We start from the raw sequence: 19892 nt of genomic DNA, 5'->3' as shown, positions 1-19892 counted from the left end.
ATATTGAGAAGCTCACAATTTTCTATAACTCTAAGATCCAGGGGCTGCAACAGCCCCCTCTGACCTCTGTAAACACACACATGCACATACCCCTAAATAAATACTAATCTTTTAAGTAGGAACTGTGCCCGCTCTTATCTGTCTTCAACTATGAGACTAAACTAGGCTATTTTAATACACAAAAATCCCTACAGTGTCTTGAGCTGAGCTTAACCAAGCCAGGCTGGGCAGGCTTAGTGTTGATGCTATATGAATATAAAGTAAAGGAAAGCAATTAACTAAGTCGCCTATGTCCCCTTCATTTCTTAGAAAGTGGTGTCCATGAAATAGTTCAGTCACCACTAGAAAACTTGAATGCCCAGAGTGCTTCTAATTTCCTTCCTCTGAGATGCATGTCTTCTGAACATACTTCAACACATGTCTACTAAACATACTTTATGAACTTTGCCCTGGGTCATATGCTTAGAGAACCCAAAGGAATACAATGAAATACTGTGCCTCAGTAGAAATATGTGATATTTAATGTTATTTAAACAGAAGCAGGTCTTGAGAGCCTGAATCCCAAAAGTGAGGAACACAGGCTACTTTCTCCTTCTACTGAAATGCACAGCTTTCCATCTTTCCTTCTCCCTCCATATTTCATCCTTTTTCATTTATAATGGGAACTGCCTGGATTTGTTGGGCACATATGTCATAAAAGAAAGGGCCAGCCAGGCCCCAGATTCATGCGACTTCTCATCTCTGCCCCTCCTTTTTGTGTAATTTCAAATTCCTGGGCAAGTTCCACCTGATGTAGACCACATGTGCCTCTGGATAGTCAAGGATGACAAACTCGGCCACCCTCTGGCAAGGACTAAGTTTAGGCAGACATCCTAAACTTATGTTAACTAGCACTCACTACTTTTTTTAAAAAACTTTATTGGCTGATAGCAGTCAACCAGCTAGACCATTCAGCCCCTAAAGAGCACTTGCCACATCCATGAGCCCACTGCAAGGGGAGGTGTCTGTTCTAAGCTTTCATATACACTTTCCTTTAGTTTCAAAGAATTTGAAGGAAACACTGACCATGGCTTGTGGGAAAGAAGATGATGTCACTTTGTCATTCATCTTTCTTATGGTCACTTGGAAGACAGAGTCCCCATTTCTAAAGAGAAAAGTTATTGACTTCAGTCTACTTTGGTTTGATTTGCATCATTTGTCATGACCTGAGATAAGAGTTTATCTAGCTAAAGCAACAAAAACAAATATACTGTGGGAATTTGGAAAGTTTTACACCAATACAGTACAAATGAGCCCCATAGGGACGTTTGCATGCTCTCCTCATTCCCTATTTCCGAAGGATTTGAGGACATTTACAAAGACCAAAAGCACACACAAGTTGTTGCATAACATATTGTGGGGGAATGCAAGGTGAACAACTGTCCCTACACTGGGATGGCATCAACAGTCAAAAGTACGATTCATTCAAGTTCAGCTTTATAGGTTAAGTGAATTTATTAGGGGGTTACTTATGGATGATGATAGACAGTTCCATTTTCTAAGAAGTCCATGCACACACCTCATTTTATGCAGCTCTAAGTTTATAGTGGAATTGATGATACAGATCTGGCTTCAGAGTGATACCTCGTGAGGCAGGTATTTGACTGCAGACCCACAGACCAAGCTAGACTCTAGAAAATTTATGGTGATATGTACTCCTATCAAAGATTGCAATGGTTTAGGCAAACACAATCCAATTCCAGTAAGGCTGGATTGTTTTTTTTTTTTCTGTTTGGAATGTAGAATAGATAATGGTAGATTGCTGAAAGATAGAATCACTCTATTTAGAATTAGGAGGACTAGTCTCATTGTAACAGTAAAACCCATGTTTGATATGGGAAAATGTGAGATGTGAGTGAAATAAACTGTATTTCAGAAGCATGTTGAAACATAGTCATTATTTTTTTTTTGAAAAAATAGGGTGAGATTTTTTACCTCACAGTATTCATCTGAATAATTCTACCTATAACAAAAAGCATGTCTGAGGCAAAGCAAAGAGGATCAACTCCAAGTTCAAAGTGTAAGTGTAGCTAGTCTGGGTTACAGAGACCCTATCTCAAAAATAAAATGGAAAAAAACCAAAGCAGCAATGACACATGAAACCCCAAACCCAAACTCAAAAGAGTTAAATGCCATTGCCAACCTATAAAGGAACTAGACAAATACATTTAATATTTATTTGTCCTCAGGGCAGGGTAAGAAAAGAATTTGTAGCCCATTAAAAAGGAAGAAATCTTGAAGAAATGTTAGCAGAGCAGGCTGCATAAACATTCAAGTCTTCTCGACTTCACAGGGCGCCCATAGCAAAATTAAATAGTGAAAAGATTTCTACAACTGACCAAATTTGATGCCTTCACTACAAAAGTAGTAGCATTATTTGCTAAAAATAATACAAAGGCAGAACAGAGGCCATAAAACAAGAAATTTTCAAAGATTTGATCTAAAAAAGCAAATTACAAGACTACCTATGAAGCCTAAATAATACAAAGGAAATATAATTTAAAGCAATGAAATTCCATTATACATGTCTGATTAGAAAATTATAATATCCAAATGGGGAAGAAGGATCCAGAAAGACAACCTGTGTAGGTCATCGAGATGGTGATAGCTTTCTGGTGGACCATTTCATGTTGTCTATAAAATATGGGTACAACTGGACTCAGAAAATTATATTTCCAGGAACAAACCCTCAGGAAATAATCAAGATTTGTATAAATATTTAAGTATAGGAATCTTTGTAGCTTATTCATTTTAATGGAAACTTCCCTCCAAAGTTCTTAGGATGAACATTAACTATCTTCATAACAAGGAGAGTATAAAATAAATACAAAGAGTTTCTGTGAGTGCACATTTGTCTCATCCAGCATCTTGCCTTGGAACTATCTAGAAGTAAGAATGCATATTTAATAGCAGGGCCTCCCCCAAGCCATCAACACTTGTACTTTTTACTGTTAAGTTGAGGGTGCTCTAGGGTGTTGTGTTTTATTTGTTTTTGTCACAGACAGAGTTTTGCACTAGCTTGTGGAAGACAGATGTTTGGTACCAATGAAGAGCAATGGGAGATGAGAGAGAAAGCAGATGCACTAAATGGCAGCAATACAGCCAGCAATCCTCACAAAACACAGAAGTTTGGGCAAGACTACACTCCTTCTTGGGGATTTATAGGCAGTTAACAGTTGCTAGGGGTAGGTGTGGGGATGTCTGGGGGAACACAAAATAAGACATAAAAGTAGAGTGGCGGCTGATTGGGCAAGGGAAGGGGTCAGTAGGAAAAGGACAAGGGAAGGTCATGGTGGTAAATAGAATCAAAATGTATCATTTACATGTATGAAAATATCTTAATAAACCCATTATTGCATATAATTAAAATACTTTAATAAAAAAGCATATAACAGTTTGGGGCTAAAATGGGAGCAAATGGTTCCACGGAAATGGTTCCTGAAGGGCAGGACTAATACTGTTCCTATAAAGACTTTGAATCACCTTGGAAATGCAAAGGCCCTTGGTTCCCCTTGATGCAAAAAAGGATATTGCAATTCATTTGGAAGTTTATCCACGAGATGGCAAAACCAGGGTAAAATTAGCACCTACACATCATATGCCTTAATTATCTGGGAGAACACCTGGATGGGAGAGTGATAGGATTAATAAAATGATCCCGAGTAGGTCAGCATTGCAGAGACTCCGGAGGAATTCAACAATGTAGAGATATAGTTTCAGTTTGTAATCTCAGGGTGTTGTGGGGGCTGGGATAAGGCGCTAAGGTGAGTCTCAGTGGAGGCAGATGGGGTCTGGTTAAGCCTTCCCTTGACCCTGTGGCTGGTTAAAGTGCATGTTCCCAGGGTTCCTTCTGTTTACCTGCAGGACTGCCCAGCAGATTCGGAAGACTTCAGAGCCCAGCAGTGCTCAGCCTACAATGATGTGCAGTACCAGGGCCATTATTATGAATGGATTCCACTATACAATGACCCTGCTGCCCCATGTGCACTCAAGTGTCATGCTCAGGGACAGAGTTTGGTAGTGGAGCTGGCCCCGAAAGTGTTGGATGGAACTCGTTGCAATGCTGACTCACTGGATATGTGCATAAGTGGCATCTGCCAGGTAAGCCACACCTGCCACATGTTTCCTTGATTTGGGGCTGTGCCATGTCCATTCTCAGTAATGAGATTTTGACATTTCAGTGTAAGTGTATTCCCCAGTAGAGAATGTGAGGGCTTGAGGGAAATGATAGACTTCTCCCTCTGTTCTGGTCGCTGAGAAAGGTTTTCAAAACCCTGGATATCTGGCATTCTAATTGTGTTTGCCTTGTTGAATGTAGTATGGCTTTTGTCTGTGCAGAAGCAAAATATAGGACTCCTTACTATTCTCTGGGATCAGGAACTCTCCAACCAGGACATGCAAACAGACCTCCCTTGATGGGGAAGGACTTCTGTGTATGTTTATCTTATTGATTGTTAAATAAAGTTTTGTTTGGCCAATGAAACAACAAGTTAGACAGAACTAGGAGTCAAAGAGGATTCTGGGAAATGTAGTAGAGAAGTGGTGATCCAGGCCGGAAGTGACATAGCGAGGAGACTCATATTTGAGCGAGGAGAAACAGGTGTCCCTCTTTCCCATTCGCCTCCTCCAGCAGCCAGATGTGAGCCACCAGCAAGAAGGGATGCCAATAAGGCATCTGATAAGATAAGTCTTATAAAATATATAGATTTATATAATTAAGACTGAGCTAACAGATGAGGAAGCCTAGTCATTGGCCAAGCAGCATTGAACCTAATACAAATTTCTGTGTATTCATTTGGGCCCTAACTCAGGGTGATGGCTGGTGTAAAGCGCACACGTGGTGGTGGTGGTGCTCGGTGGCTTTTGGTGGAAAGATTTATCGTAACACCCCATGAAGGGTTTGAGGTGGTTTAATGGCTACTCTCTCAAACTCCTTTGCATTTTCCTGAGTTCTCAGAGCCCCTGAAGCTTTGCTGCAGGATCTAGGGCCACACTCTGAGAAGACTGCTTTGGGAGGGCAGAGCTGATCTCTGGGATCAAGGTCAGCCCAGCAGATGGGTCAGGTGACTTTGGAGAGCTGAGATGGGTGTGACTAAGACATCATCTCCAGTGGATTGCAATGAGTACGAATTTAGACAGGTTCCAGAGACAGCATGGGGACTACAGCGACACCATAAAATCCCTTCCCCTTCCTTTGATATCTGAAGGATGTTTTGTGTGTGTGTTTGTGAGTGTGTGTGTGAGCACATGTGCACGTATAGATGTACTAGTTCACGTGAGAATTGGTAGAGGCTTAGAGGTTGATATCAGGCATCTTCCTCACTTTTTCTTCACATTTTTGAGACAGAGTGTCTCGGTGAACCTTGAGTTTGGCTGAACAGAGAGCCCTAGTGATTAGCCTATCTCCACTTGTCCCTACCATGGCCAGGTCTGGTATAATCAGCATGTGTCACAACATCCTAGGGTTCTGAACACATGTTTATACAGTAAACACTTTACCAAGTGAGCCATCTCCCAAGCCCCTGAAGAATGCTTTTTTTTTTATATAAAAAAGGAAAATAATAGTGGCAATACATGAAAGTATGAGGAAGGCTTGGAAGTGGAGGAGAGGGAGCAGTGGGGAGGGGAAGGATTTGGTAATAGGGGATTGAAGATGATCAAAGTGTGTGTGTGTGTGTGTGTGTGAGAGAGAGAGAGAGAGAGAGAGAGAGAGAGAGAGAGAGAGAGAGAGAATGAAACCCATTAATTTATGCATTTAACAAATGCTAATAAAAACAACAAATTTCTAGTATTCTATCTCTTCTAGAAGGCTCAGGGCAATAACAGTAACTAGAGCAATCAGCCCAGCTCTTGTGAGAGAAAACATGATATTTCTTCTTCTTCCCCCACTGCCTTTCATCTCTCTCCTCCCTCTTTCCTTTGTCACCATTCTTTTTCCCAAGTACTTCACCCTTCTACTTCCAGGTCCCTCCCTCCCTCCCTCCCTCCCTCCCTCCCTCCTCCCTCCCTCTCCTTCTCTTCTTTATCAATGCCATCCTTGTGCTTGCTGCCTTCAATGGGCTATCAGAGAATCCAGAATTCCTGCCAAGTTCCCAGGACCTTCCTACACAATTTTCTGCTACCTGACTCCTCAGGTCTGTTTTTAAAATAAATTTTAAGGAGGTACCTAGAAAACTTTAGTGTAAGACAGATATTTTCCACACCCCTTCTTGCTCCCATATATCCCATTCCCCTACTCCCCAAATTTCCCATCCAAACTATACAGATGTTACAACTAATGCACCTAGGTACATTGAGACAACATATTGTTGCTCACATTGGAATTTATTGTCACCATTCCCTCCACTTGTTTTTATTTCTGTTTTAGGCATAGTCTTGCCATATATCATACACTGTTTTCAAAATAACTGTGTAGCTCAGGGTAGCATAAAGCCTATGGTAGTATCTCAGCCTCTTCAGTACTAGGAAATCCAGGTATATATCTATATATATATAATATTCACTCACAAGTGTCATCCAGAGTCATTCTACCAACATAAAATTCTCCATGCTTTGTCTTTTCATTCCTCTGTCCGCCTAACTCCTGGTAACCACTGGAAATTTTCAAAATATTAAGGACAACACATGTCTAAATAACACATAAGCATAAATCTCACAACAAAGGAAAATTATTTTGAATTCAGTGAACATGGAAATTCAACTTGATAAAGTATGCGTAATACAATGAAAGCCATGCCCAAAGGGAAATTTACAAACCTGAAGAAGCCTCCAAGATGAAGCATCTATGCCTTAGAAAACTAGAAATGTGGCACAATTGAATCCAAGTCAAGCAGGAAAAAGTAACTAATAAAAGCAAAAGAAAAAATCCCAATGAAAAAGAATTGGAAATGAAGAAATAATGGTGCCGAAAGTTAGATTTTTTAGAAATATCGATAGCACTGATATTTTATAGCTGTAAGACAGACTAAGAAAATAAGGAGACAGAAACAAAATGGTGTCAGAAGTCAGAGTGGAGCCATCACTCAGATCAGACCCAGTGGATAGTAAAAGGACAGCGAGTGAGTAGCAGCCACCCTGTGCCCACAGATGGATAGATGAAATGACTCACTCCCAGAAAGGCAAGATCTGCCAAACTTCATAACGTTGAAAATATACAATCAGAATATGCTTTTATAAATTAAAGAATTCAAATCAATGATCACAAACTTTCCAAAGTCTGCCTTAGGGATCTTCTTCTTCCTCTTCTTCTTCCTCTGTCTCATCTTCTTTGTTTCCTTTTTAATAACTTTTATTTTTTGACATTATGTGATTATACCATTCCCCCTTCCTCTCTTTAAACCTTCCTATATACCACTCCTTGCTCTCTTTCAAATTTATGGCCTCTTTTGTCATTAATTGCTGCCTCTCTCACGCACATAAATATATACACATACATACACACAACCTTATCAGTCTGTATAATGTTATTCATATGGATGTTTTCATGGTTGATTGTCTGGTACTGGATAACCAGTTGGTGTACTCCTCCCTGGAGAAGACTATTTCTCCTACTCTAGCACCCCTTAGTTGCCTGTAGCTCTTTGTGTATGGTTGAGGCTTCATGGACTTTCCCTGTCCATGCTAGCACCTCTATTGTTATTGTCCCTGTTCAGCTTGTGTTCAGGTAGTCATTCTGGTGAGACTTCATGGTGTAGTTTCTAACATTGCTAAGACACACAATCTCACAGAAGGTGTCCTGTTTTATAGCAATTCTTTATTATTTCTTTCAGAAAACAGAAACAGAGGGAGATCTTCTAAACTTGTTCTTCCATGAGCTCACATACAAGTATCTCAACAAATATTAGTGAATCAAACCCAACAGTGTTTAGAAACACAACCAAGTGACATTTATTCTGGATATGCAAGGCTCATTCAACATTCAAAAAATCAATTAATATAATTGATTATATCCACACGCTAAAGAAGACCCATCTGTAATTATAGGAACAAATGCAGAAAAAGAATTTAACAAAAATCCAACACATGTTTAAAGGAACCTTCAGAAAACTTCAAGGAGCATTTCCACCACTTGATAATGTATAGTGTGTGTGTGTGTGTGTGTGTGTGTGTGTGTGTGTGTGTGTGTGTGTGCTCACTCGTGCGTGTGCATGCGTGCGTGCATGCGCATATACATTATATGTTTTCAAGACTGTGTAGCCCTGACTGTGTAGTCCTTCATTCACTATGTAGAACAGGCTGGCCTTAAAGTCACAGAGATCCATCTGCTTCTGCCTCCTAGATGCTTGGATTAAAGGTGTGTACCACCACAATTGACTTAATGTCATTCTTAACAGTAAGAAATTAGACAGTTTCTTGCTAAGATCAGGAAAAAGGCAAAGATGTCAGCCAATCCCTGCCACTGCTTTTCAACATACTGGGAATAAAAGACAAGATAAAGTATGCTGTCTGAGATAAACCAAAGTTATCTTTGTTTATACATGATTTGATTGTATATGTTGATTAAAAATTAAAACCTCCTGGAATTAATAACTGCTTACAAGTAATGAAGTATATATAAACAGGTTTTCTATACAAAAGTCAGTGACTTCAATGATATACAGCTAAAGAATGGACTTTGACATTGAAAAATACAGTTCCACTTACATTAGTACCCCACAAAGTATATACAATGACATTGCAGGAGCTGAGCAAAGTTGGGGGACTGACATTATATAGCCTCAAGTCTCAATATAAATTGACAGCATTCAAAGCCATAAGATAGCAGCACCAGAGGAGACAAATGGGCCAGTGGACATAGTAGAAAGCCTAGGAATAAGTCCACAGCAAGCCAAGTGATCTCTGAGAAGGGAGCAATGGAGAGAAGGTAGTCAACAGATTGTGCTAGGAGAACTGGATATTTACATACAAGAATCCTTAACAGAGATTGGCATCCCTCACAAAACATAACTCAAGTGCATTATAAATGCAAACATAAAATGAAGTCTTCTTGAAGTTGACACTGCAGTAGCCTAGCTGCCTGCCAATCTCTCTTTGTCCATTGTCTGCTCTGCTCCATCTTATCTAATGCTTTCTGTTGACAAATCTTCCTATAGTCAAGGCTTACTGTTCTATTCTTCGTGTTATATGCTGTCCAGGATTTCCCTCCGTTACAACTTGTTTTCTTCCAACTTTTTGCCCATGCCATGCATTGCTTTTGTACTCAAAATGAACTTGTTATTATCAAAGGTCACTTAGATGGCCGAGGTTGAGCTCAGTGGTACAGCACTTTCCTAATATATAAGGCTCTGGGTTTGAGCATCAGCAATAAATTGAGGGATTAGTCTGGGCTTCTTCACTCTGAATGAAGTGATATTAGAAACTGAAGGTTTGAAAAAGTTGAGTTAGATAAACAAAAGGAATGGATTTATGGCATACAGAACAAGGATGCAGCATCACCTGTTTGTAAGGATATCTAATTTTCTATAGGGCTGAGATAAGGCATGCTTGTGCAATAGTGTTAGAAGATGGGGGCTTCGAGTGAGTGGAAAAAACCACTTGTTAACTTTTCCTGAGAGTTATGAGAAGAGCCACTGAGGAATATTCCAAGAAATAACTCAGATGGGCTTGTTCATAGAAAGGTCACTTCAGTGGTGGTATGCCAGAATATCTGGATGGGGGCAGGATCTGGGAAAACATGGAAGGCCAAGTTTGGACTCATAAGGAATGCAAAGTCAAACAATGGGAAGGATGAAAGAAAAAGGGGAGGAAACTAGAGATGAACAAGCAGATCTTAGGACTGAATGTTTGAATGGATATGGGGAGTGAAAGGGGTCACTTGTAGTCTCGTGAGGTCATTGGGAAGACAAAACATGAGATGAGAATGAGATGTTGGGTTAAAGATGAGATGGGCTTGGTACACTGTGAGTAGATATGTTAGCACAAATTTTAGACCTTAGGGTGTAATTCTAAGATCCTGACATCTGACCTAATGTCCCTGGGTACTGAGTAAGGAGAGCAGAGTACTGGCCTTGTCACTGAAGGAGAAAGCATGGGAAAGTGCCCTGACCGTGACTGAGTGAAATAGACTTCTGTGTTGTGTAAAGGCCATGAGCAAGGGAGAAAGGGCGGGAGAATATTGCACAAGGAAGGTTAACAGTGCCAATTATTTCAGTGGATTTAAGAGGATTGGGAGATAGATTGATGACAGCTACTTGGTGACCTCTGTTTGAGCTTAGTCTATGGCATGATTAGAAAAGGCACTGGTGGATAACAGACTTTATTGGTTTCCCATCGTACTATAATAAATTGCCATAGTCTAGATAGCTTAAAACAATATAAGTGTATTTTCTCACAGCCTATAAGCCAGAAGTTCCAAACCAAAGCTTCAACAGTGTTTGTTTGTTCTAGAGAGAAAACCATCCCATGCCTCTCTCTTCTGACTTCTTGTGGTTGATAGTCAGCCTCCATGTTCCTTCCCCATGAATCCATCAAGGCAGTCTTGGCCACTGTCTTCACCTTAACTTCCCATCTATCTCTAGGTCTTCCTTTAAAATAAACACAAAACCAAACCAGGACACCTACTGTTATTTCCATGATTTAATCCCAAGATTTTTAATTACAGTTGCATAAACTTTTAGGTCACTCCCTGTGATGCAAGTTGTCTTCTGCACTGAGCTGGCTGATGATCATGCGGCTTCTCCCTTAGTGTCACTGAGATTTGACCTTTTCAGTGGGCAAAAATGCACTTTCCTTGTCAGCCCTTTTAAAAAATTTGCAATTCCCAAAACTTCTAGATGCCCAACAGGATGGCTGCCAGTTAACCCAACTTCACTTTTCCTGGCCTCCTCTGGTCCTCACTGTTCAAAGGCTTCCCCTTTAGTACTCAACTCCATCTTCCTTGTTTGCTCCTGTAACTCCCAGCATGTGAAGAGGTCTACAGGACAATAGCAGACTCTGGTTCTGAATTAGCCCTTTTAAAATGAATGCCTCCCATTGTGCTTTTGTGAATCCAAGCAATCCAGTTCTTTGCTGAAGTAAGGGGTGATGTCTGGTTTTATTATTCAAGGTGAGTCCAGGGCATCTGAGTAAAAAGATGCAGACATTTCCTGGTTGAATTCAGTATCATTCCTTCTACAGGATAGCACTCCCCCTTTTGTACAATGTGGTAGATATCAGCAGTTGTCAGGGAGAGAGAGTGAACTGTGTGACTCACACTGCTGGCCTCAGAATCACTGGAGGGAGCCCCGATGAGTATTTGGCATAGACAAAATAATTTTTGAAAGTGTGTTTACAATTTTCTCATTTAAAGGAACATGTCCCAATGCTCCTGGGAACAACTTCCCATTAGCCCGAGAAAGCAGACAGCAAGAGACAGTCGCAGGTCTCTCACTATGGGTCTATTGAATGAAATTTGCTTCTGCTTCTGATATTTGCCAGGCCAGCTAAGCAGATCAAGTTTGATTATTTCTTCCTCCTCTTCCTCCTTCTCTTTCTCTTTCTCTTTCTTGTTCTTAGGTGTGTGTTCATGTACCCTCAAATGCCAGAAGAGAGCATTGAACCTGGAACTAGTATTGCAGGTGGTTGTGAGCCACCTGACAAGGATGCTGTTTACCAAATTTGGGTCCTCTGCAAAAACAATGCATGCTCTTAACTGCCTGCAGAGGCCCCTCTTTAGCACCATGTTTGTTTCCTTATTTATGTTTATCAAATATCTTGTCAGCTAATTAGATGAAGTCACTTAGAATTTGTGCTAAAATAGTTTATGAGGGGCTGGAGAGATGGCTCAGCAGTTAAAAGCACTCTTCCAAAGGATCTGGGTTTGAGTGCCAGCATCCACATGGTAGCTCACAACTGTCTGTCACACCAGTTCCAGGGGACCTGATACCCTCTTCTAACATCCTCAGGCACTGTACACATGTGGTACACAGACATACATGCAAACAAACCATCCACATAAAATAATCTTTTAAATAAAAGATAATTTGATATAAAAATTTACAATAAAATTTATGATAAGGATAACAAGTGATACTGGGTGTCCTCTGGGGATTGGGCATTACCAAAGCACCTTACTCACTAGCTTAGCATCATCTGTGGAAGCAGGTACAGTAACAATCCTACCCAGATGGAGATATACACTTTGTGTATGAAGAAAATGGGCATTCAGAGGGGGGTAATTTCCCAGAGTGTCTCCGTCTGTGTGAGCTATGACAAAGTGCTCCAGAGTGGATTTAGTAATCAACAGAAATGTGCTTCTCATAGTTCCAAAATCTGGAAGTTCCAGATCTAAGCCCTGGAATCACTATTGTTTAGTGGGATCCTCCTTTCTGGTTTCCAGACAGCTGTGACCTCACTTGTAAGAGATAAGAGAGGTCTTCCAGGTCTGTTTTCCACGGGCACTAACTAATCCGATCTAGTGGGTTCTACTTTCGAGATACAAACACCTTCTAGGACCCCACCCCAAATAGTATCATTGTGGGGATCAAGACTTCAACACATTTTCAATTTTAAGGGCATACAAACACTCAAATGTGCATACCTAGCTAGAAAATGGCAGAGTGTGCTCTGTTTAAGCTGTGCATTTTGAGCATGCTCAGTGTAAGGTTTGTATTTCAAGAAAGAAAGATGACAGACATATTTCTGATCCATCTCAGTTCACGGCACTGAGAGCACATAGGTCCAGAAAAGAAAAAAGGTGGGCAGGAATGTTTTGAGTCATGCTCAACTCAGTATTAGAGTAAGCCAAGTTTACTCTAGGCTGAGTAAAAGAATAAGTTGGAATGTCTAGTTGATCTTGCCTCAGTCTCTGTAAGTTTTTCTGTATTCAGAGATGAAACAAAAAGAAATGACGACTGAGGAAGTACTCGTGTAGACATTTTCTCCTAAAGGTGCCCACCTACCTTGCTCAGCAGCTAATGATATTTTTGTTTGCCTACTTGTAAAGCTAAAGTTTCATTGAAAATGGGATGTGTTTGGATAAGGCTAGTCAGTACAGCTGGTGACTTGTAAATAGATAGCTCAATAGCATGAATTCAAACTCAGAGATATAATGTACACACACACACACACACACACACACACACACACACACACACACAGAAAGAGAGAGAGAGAGAGAAGAGAGAGAAGAGAGAGAGAGAGAGAGAGAGAGAGAGAGAGAGAGAGAGAGAGAGAGAGAGACTTCAGGGAGACTGCTCAGACCTGGTCAGAGTGAAATAGAAAATACACAATCAGGGTGAAAATTCATAGAAGTCATTGGATACTGCTACTCCTGCAATAACTTAATACCGTCTATGGTTTCCCCACCGAATTTTCAAGTGTTTTCATGTTGGACTCAATTATGCTTAGCCTTGTAGCTTCTACCATTTTTTAAAAATTACACTGAGTGGGGGAAAGAAATACAAGCATTTTAAAGATTATATTTGTTTCTTTGTTTTCCTTGGGAAAAAAGTTAGAGATCTGGATTTTTAACATGAAACTTCCTGTTCTTAAAAAAAATCTTCAATCACCAACTTTGTTTTGTGTGTGAATTGCTGGACTACACTCCTGTGTGATAATAGACTAGCTTTTTTCTGCAGAAACCAACAGCCTCCAAGGTCAGTGGCTTTAAGGCAATCAAAAGCTGCTTCTTGCCAATGCCACTTGCTGACATAGGTCATCAGGATTTCTGCTCTTAGAATGTTGCAGGGACCCAGAGATGCGTTATCCTAACCTCACACTTTTAGTGTAGCTATTGTAGACTGAGGGATCTTGAAACTCTCAGGCTGACACGTAAGCCTTCTCAACAGAACTATCATGAGCCAGTTGGGCTCATGTTTCACTGGTCAAAGACAGTAACAACAGTCACTTCTAATGAAACGAGGAGCTATAGTCCTTGCATGGGTTGAGAAGAGAATTGAAATACTTAAGAGTAACTCCAATGACCATCACAATGTGCTTGTTTTTTTTTAATTTTTCACAATCTTTAAAAGTTTTTCATATAATACATTTTGATATTATCCCCTCCATTACTCTTCTCAAACACTTCCCACTTCCCTATCAACCCAGACTTACATTCTCTCTCTCTTTACTCCCAAATGAAAATAAAACAGACAAAAAAAAAAAAACAAACAAAAAACCAAAAACAAAAACCAAGAAGACAGGCAAAAAAGTACTTGTGGTAGAGAGAATGAAACAAAAGGCCTACAAAAAACAGAGTTCATTTTATATTGACCAACTGCTCCTAAGCTTGAGCCTGCCCTGAAGTGTGGTGGATATACCCAGTGATACTCCATTGGAGAAAACTTCTTTCCCATTTCCCAACAGGTAGTAATTGCACAGAGTTTCTTGGTTGGGGTGGGACTTTGTGTCCACTTCCTCTTCTCCATGCTGGGACTTTTGTCTGGTTTGGCCTTGTATAGGACTTAAATTTGCTGCCACAGACTCTGTGAGCTCCTGTGTGCATCAGTCCTGCTTGTATCTCGGTGATGCTGTTTCCTTGGAATCATCCAGCATTCCTGGTCCTTACAGTCTTTCTACCTCTTCTGCATAGATCCCTGAGCCTGGAGGGGAGGGGTTTGGTGAAGATATTCCATTTAGGATTGAGTGTTCTAAAGTCTCTCACTCCTTGCACATTGTCCACATATGGATCTCTGTTAATTTCCATGCAAGAAGCTTCTCTGATGGGGATCAGTGAGACACTGACCTACAAGTATAGCAATATGCCATTAGGAGTCATTTTATGTTCTTTTAGCAGAATAATGTAGTAGGTTTCCCCTAAGGCCAATGACCTATCTAATCTTAGGTTCTTGGCCCCGTTAGCTGTTTCAGATATGGGTTCCATCTCATGGAGCAGGCTTTACATTTACTTTAAAATTTGGTTGATTACTCCCATAACATTTGAGTCACAATTGCACGGATGTATCTTGTAGACACATTGCTGTTGCAGGTCACAGGGTTTGTAGCTGTGTGATAGTGATGATCACCTTTCTTCTCCAGTAGTGCACAGAATACCTTCTAGTTAGGCACCAGCACAATTTCAAATTTTCTCTAAAGTAAAATCCAATATTTAGAGGTATCAGACAAAAAGTTCATTCAAAAAATTGTTAGGTTCTTGAAGGATTAAATTTGATTTATCTGGAAAAATTCACATTTTGCTTAATTTGAATTAATGGCTCTTATTTAAACTCCATCTGCCTGGACTTTGCAATAGTCTTTGCCGAAGTTCTGTTTATAAGTGAATATGTCTTCCAAAATCCACTGCTCATATATTTAAATCTGTGTTTATGTTATTCTGTGTCTTGCAACTTTTAACTTGTCTCATTAACTACAGTACAAGATAAGAATCCTGTCTTTTTGATTTATACTTTTATGTTTGGCATTATAGAAAAGGTTAATGTAATTAATGTTAATATGCTCGATGGGTTTATCAGCTAGTAGCTTATGAATCACTGTAATTAGGTATCTTGGCATTAGGAGATGTCACAGAAGTTGAAAACACTTCAGATAATATTTTGGGAGTTGCTTATGAGCTCTGTGGCGGATCTAGAAAGCCAGATTTCAGACTGCCTCAATTTCAAGGTCAGCTCTGGCTTGCACTTGATGAATCACAGGGCAATCAGACCTTTTCAAATATCATTTTTCTGTGATGTTTTCACATGCTTTGTTTGGCTGTAAGATTTGGATGAATTTTAACTTTTTAAAAAAATTAGGGAGCAAATACAAGTGCTCAGGAGGGATTCGATTGCCCAAGGTTTTGCAAGGCCCCAAACACTCTTCAAAATAAGCCCATCCTAGCTTTTCAGCACACGCCCTTCCTGGATGAGCAGAGAGAGGGTGACTCTCATCCTCATGAAATGCAAAGCACTCGGGGACAGCGACATGTGAGGACAGAGCTTGGCCCAGGAAGACGGTGTCTATAATTTCATGGCGGAATTATTTCCCCTGGGGAAAGTTTCACGAACACAGTTACTCACTGGTCTGATCCCAACCATGCAAGTATGTTTCCAGAATCAATCACCCTTAAGCGGTTCCACATGTGCTTGTAAATATTCATATAAAGTCCTCTGTAACAGGGATCCTCGTTGTCTTTCTGCTGAGAGCAAAGGTGTGTGAGGGTGTGACACACTGTTGGGATTCTGCTTAGGGCAGCAGTTCTAAACCTGTGGGTCCTGACCCTGTTGGGAGTGTTGCATATCAAAACACATCAAATATCTTGCATATCAGATATTTATATCATATTTCATAACAATGACAAAATTGCAGTTATGAAATAGCAACTAAATAATTTTATGGTTGGGGGTCACCACAACGTGAGGAACTGCATTAAAGGGTTACAGCGTTAGGAAGGTTGAGAACTACTGGCTTAGACGATCAGGGGTTTAAAACTATTACTGGCATGGTAAGCTATTTGTGCCCTGGGGACAATTCATTCAGCTTTAGCCATGTGTAGACAGACTCCTTATTTGTAAAATGGAGATAAAAGGTCTCACAGATAAAAGGTCTAAGATTGTTGCAGAGAAGAAATGAAAGAGCAGGGGCAATATTTGTGGCACAATGCCAGACATACAGTGAGCATCCAGTAAAAACCAGCACATTGTTACAGGGCTGGTGGGTGAAGCACTTGCCATGTTAGCGTAAGACCTGAGTTTGTATCCTTAGAACTTCCATAAAACATCTATAATCTCAGCTCTTGGGATGCAGGAATATGAGGACTCCCAGAAGTTTATGGGCTAGCTAAGGAAGACAAGGACCAACACCCAGTGTCATCCTCTGTCACATGTCCCCGATATGTATACTCCTGGACTCATACATTAACATACATGCACACACACACACACACACACACACATGAATCAGCTACTGCCAATATTATCATTAAAGTCATCTTATCAGGATGGAAGGATACAAAGGTTATTGAATCCGGCTGCTCACCCAACAATTTAATACCTGCTGCAGCTTTCCCATCAAGGAGTCTGGCTTTGAGACTTTCTCCCATTGAAGTAAATAATGGCAAAGGCCATAGCTTTCACTGTTCCTGATTACAGAGGACAAGTGTAGACCCTTCCATCCCGACATCCTGGAGTGAGACCAAAAGCATCTCAAAGCACAGCTATTCCCTCATTTCCTTGGAACGTTTCCTGTTTTTCTCCTTCCCTTCAACACCAACATTTTGGAAAGACTCCCCTATAGATGTGGTTTGAACTCCATCCAGTCCCTTTTTTCTCTTCAGCACCTGGAGTACAGAGTGATTTGACAACTCTGCCAACTGCAGCCTACAGGCTCCTGGAGTCCAAAATGAACAACAGAGAAAAACAGTCAAATTGACCCCTTTTCAGGACTTTCTAGAATCGCCCCATCACTGTACTGCTCTTAGCAAAATATTTATCCTTTAACCCTTGCTAGACTGTCCATGAAGCACACATTGGCATCTGTAGCTCTGCTACACTGTTGAGGAAAATGAGCCTCCGAGAGTCTAAATTGCCTAGCATCCTGTGTTTTGAAAGATGTGGTGGGTGAGTCAGGATTTGTCATGGCCGTCTGTCTCCAACATCTCCCCACTTCAGTGCCAGGCTTATGTATAAAGTTGGGTGACTGTGACAAGTAGAGATGAACTATTAGATTGATTAAATCACTAGGCACCCTTTATGCAGAAATCCTATTTGTGAAATTGAAAAGAAATACAAAACACATCCTTCTCCTGTAAAGAGGATTTCAATCTAACACACACCACAGGCATAGTCACACAATAAACTGATAATAGTAAAGCATGTTTCACATGGAACATAATTGCTAGTGTTTCTCTTTAAGATCATTTGTAGACATATGGATATAGTTATATGGAGGTGGAAATATAGGTGTAAGAGCAGCTAGTGATAAAGAAATGTAGACATAACTGTACAAATGAAGGATTTCTCTGGATTTCTCTGTGTTGAAGCAGATGCACAGAGATACTGTGGGCCTGAGGCATGGACACTGGGTGCAAGAAATGAGAGTCAGGGCAAAGGCAGGTTTGGAGAGAAAGAAGTGGGTAGGAAGGGGAACTGGGGAAGTAGCCCAGTTGGTACAGTGCTTTTCCAGTATCACAGCTCATTCCTCAGCACTGCATGGACCAGATGTGCTGAAGCCAGCCTGATTCTCAGCACTTGGGAGGTGGAAATTGAAGGATCGGACACTCAGTGTCATCCCTCAGCTACACAGCTAGTTCAAGGCTATCTACCTTGTCTCAAGGGAAGGAGAGGTGGGGAAAGAAATATCTTCTATAGGCATACAGATATCTGAAATATAACTAATGGGGAGTATGCTGCAGGGAGACAGCTGCAACCCTGTAATTCTGGGTCTTTCCATAAAAGTCACATAAATGATCTTAGACTCTAAGACAACCCACCAGTGACTTTTACAAAATGGTGCTCTCATAAAGACAGCCTGCCTATAAGCTGCAGCAAGACAACATTGTAAGTGAGATGCCTTGCCCCCTCTTGCCTCCACAGGCTGTGGGCTGTGACAGACAACTGGGAAGTAGTGCCAAGGAAGACAACTGTGGCGTCTGTGCAGGGGACGGCTCCACCTGCAGGCTGGTGCGGGGTCAGGCCAAGATACACCTGGCTCCTGAGAAACGTAAGTTTTGAAACCCAGTTCCGTGTTACCAGAGATCAATCTGTGTTTTCCATTCTTACAAGAAGAGCATATCCCTACAGTTCCATGTTACCACAGAACAAGCTGTGTTTTCTGTTCTTACTGGAAAACATATTCCTATTACTGAACTTGTCTGGGCGGAATTAACTTGGCTTCTTTTCAGAAGGTCAAATCTCTTTCTTTTCAAAATTATTATTAATTTTCAATTTTCTATTTTGAAAGAGCACTTAGAATTTGTTTCCTTCAACCCTTTAAAAGTCCCCAATTTTTTTTGAGTTATTGTCATTACAAACCTCATCATTAAAAAAATATTTGGTAGTTATTATTAAATAGCCTAAAACATTTTTCAGGTAAACTGGGGTCATAATTTTATTTTATTTGTCTTCTTTTGATTGTTAACAAGTCAAAAAGTGATCTAATATTTATTTTATCTTTTGTTTTTGTTATTTATTGAAACCATCTATCTGCCTTCTCAGTTCTTAATTTTTATTGTTGTAAACTTTGTGTTACCAGGAATGCTAACCTTCAGCCTGTCACACCTATTTCAAATGTGGTTTTCAGGTTGTTACTTGGCTTTGATTTTTGCTTGTGTTGGGGAAGCAGTGCTTTTGAAGCTGTGTTCATTCAGATGTTTTGTCTTCTCATCTCAGTAGAATCTCCCTTTAATTTTAGGGGTCAACTGTATATGCAATAGTGGCCAGCTAGTAAGTAATTTAACCTTTTCAGGACATAGTGTCTCTGTACCCAACACTCAAAACCATCATTCTATGACAGCACCCACAAACACACACATGTAGTCATATTCCAATGAAACTTAATTTAAAATAAGTAAGCTGCAGGTTGAAGCTGGCCCTCAGGTAGGAGCCTGTTCTGGCTTTGAAGAAGAGAGAATACTCATGCAAGTCGCTAGTCAATACTCCTCTGGTTTTGTTTTCTACCTTTCTAGTTTTGAAATGTTTATTTATATTTTATGCATGTATGTGTCTGAATGTATATACATATAACGCATGTGTGCCAGAGCCATAGAAGTCAGAGGAAACAGGAGATCCTCTGGAACTAGGGTTACAAACATTTGTGAGCTGTCATGTGGACACTGGGAATTGAACACAGGGTCTGCGGCAAGGGCAGTGAGTGGTCTTTACCACTGAGCTATTTCTGTATCCCCATTTCTATTGGTTATTGTTTTCTATCTTTAAATCTTCTATTTGTTTTTGTGCCTGGTTGTTGAATAAAGTTGGGATCTTGGTTAAGGAGACCATTAT

General features: G+C 40.4%; 1 protein-coding gene across 1 annotated transcript in view; it reads left to right on the top strand.

Moving 5' to 3' along the window:
- The window catches only part of LOC100756612 (ADAMTS-like protein 3), a 297381-nt gene that overhangs the window by 120967 nt on the left and 156522 nt on the right, over positions 1-19892 (top strand). The window contains exons 6-7 of the mRNA XM_035441640.1: positions 3904-4140; positions 18486-18612. Coding sequence (XP_035297531.1) covers positions 3904-4140; positions 18486-18612 — 364 coding nt within the window. The remainder of the gene's footprint in view (positions 1-3903; positions 4141-18485; positions 18613-19892) is intronic.

Source organism: Cricetulus griseus, chromosome 3 (genome assembly GCF_003668045.3).
Source record: "Cricetulus griseus strain 17A/GY chromosome 3, alternate assembly CriGri-PICRH-1.0, whole genome shotgun sequence".
Classification (NCBI taxonomy): Eukaryota; Metazoa; Chordata; class Mammalia; order Rodentia; family Cricetidae; genus Cricetulus; species Cricetulus griseus.
Note: the sequence above shows the minus strand (reverse complement) of the source record. Positions and strands in the feature narration are given on the sequence as shown.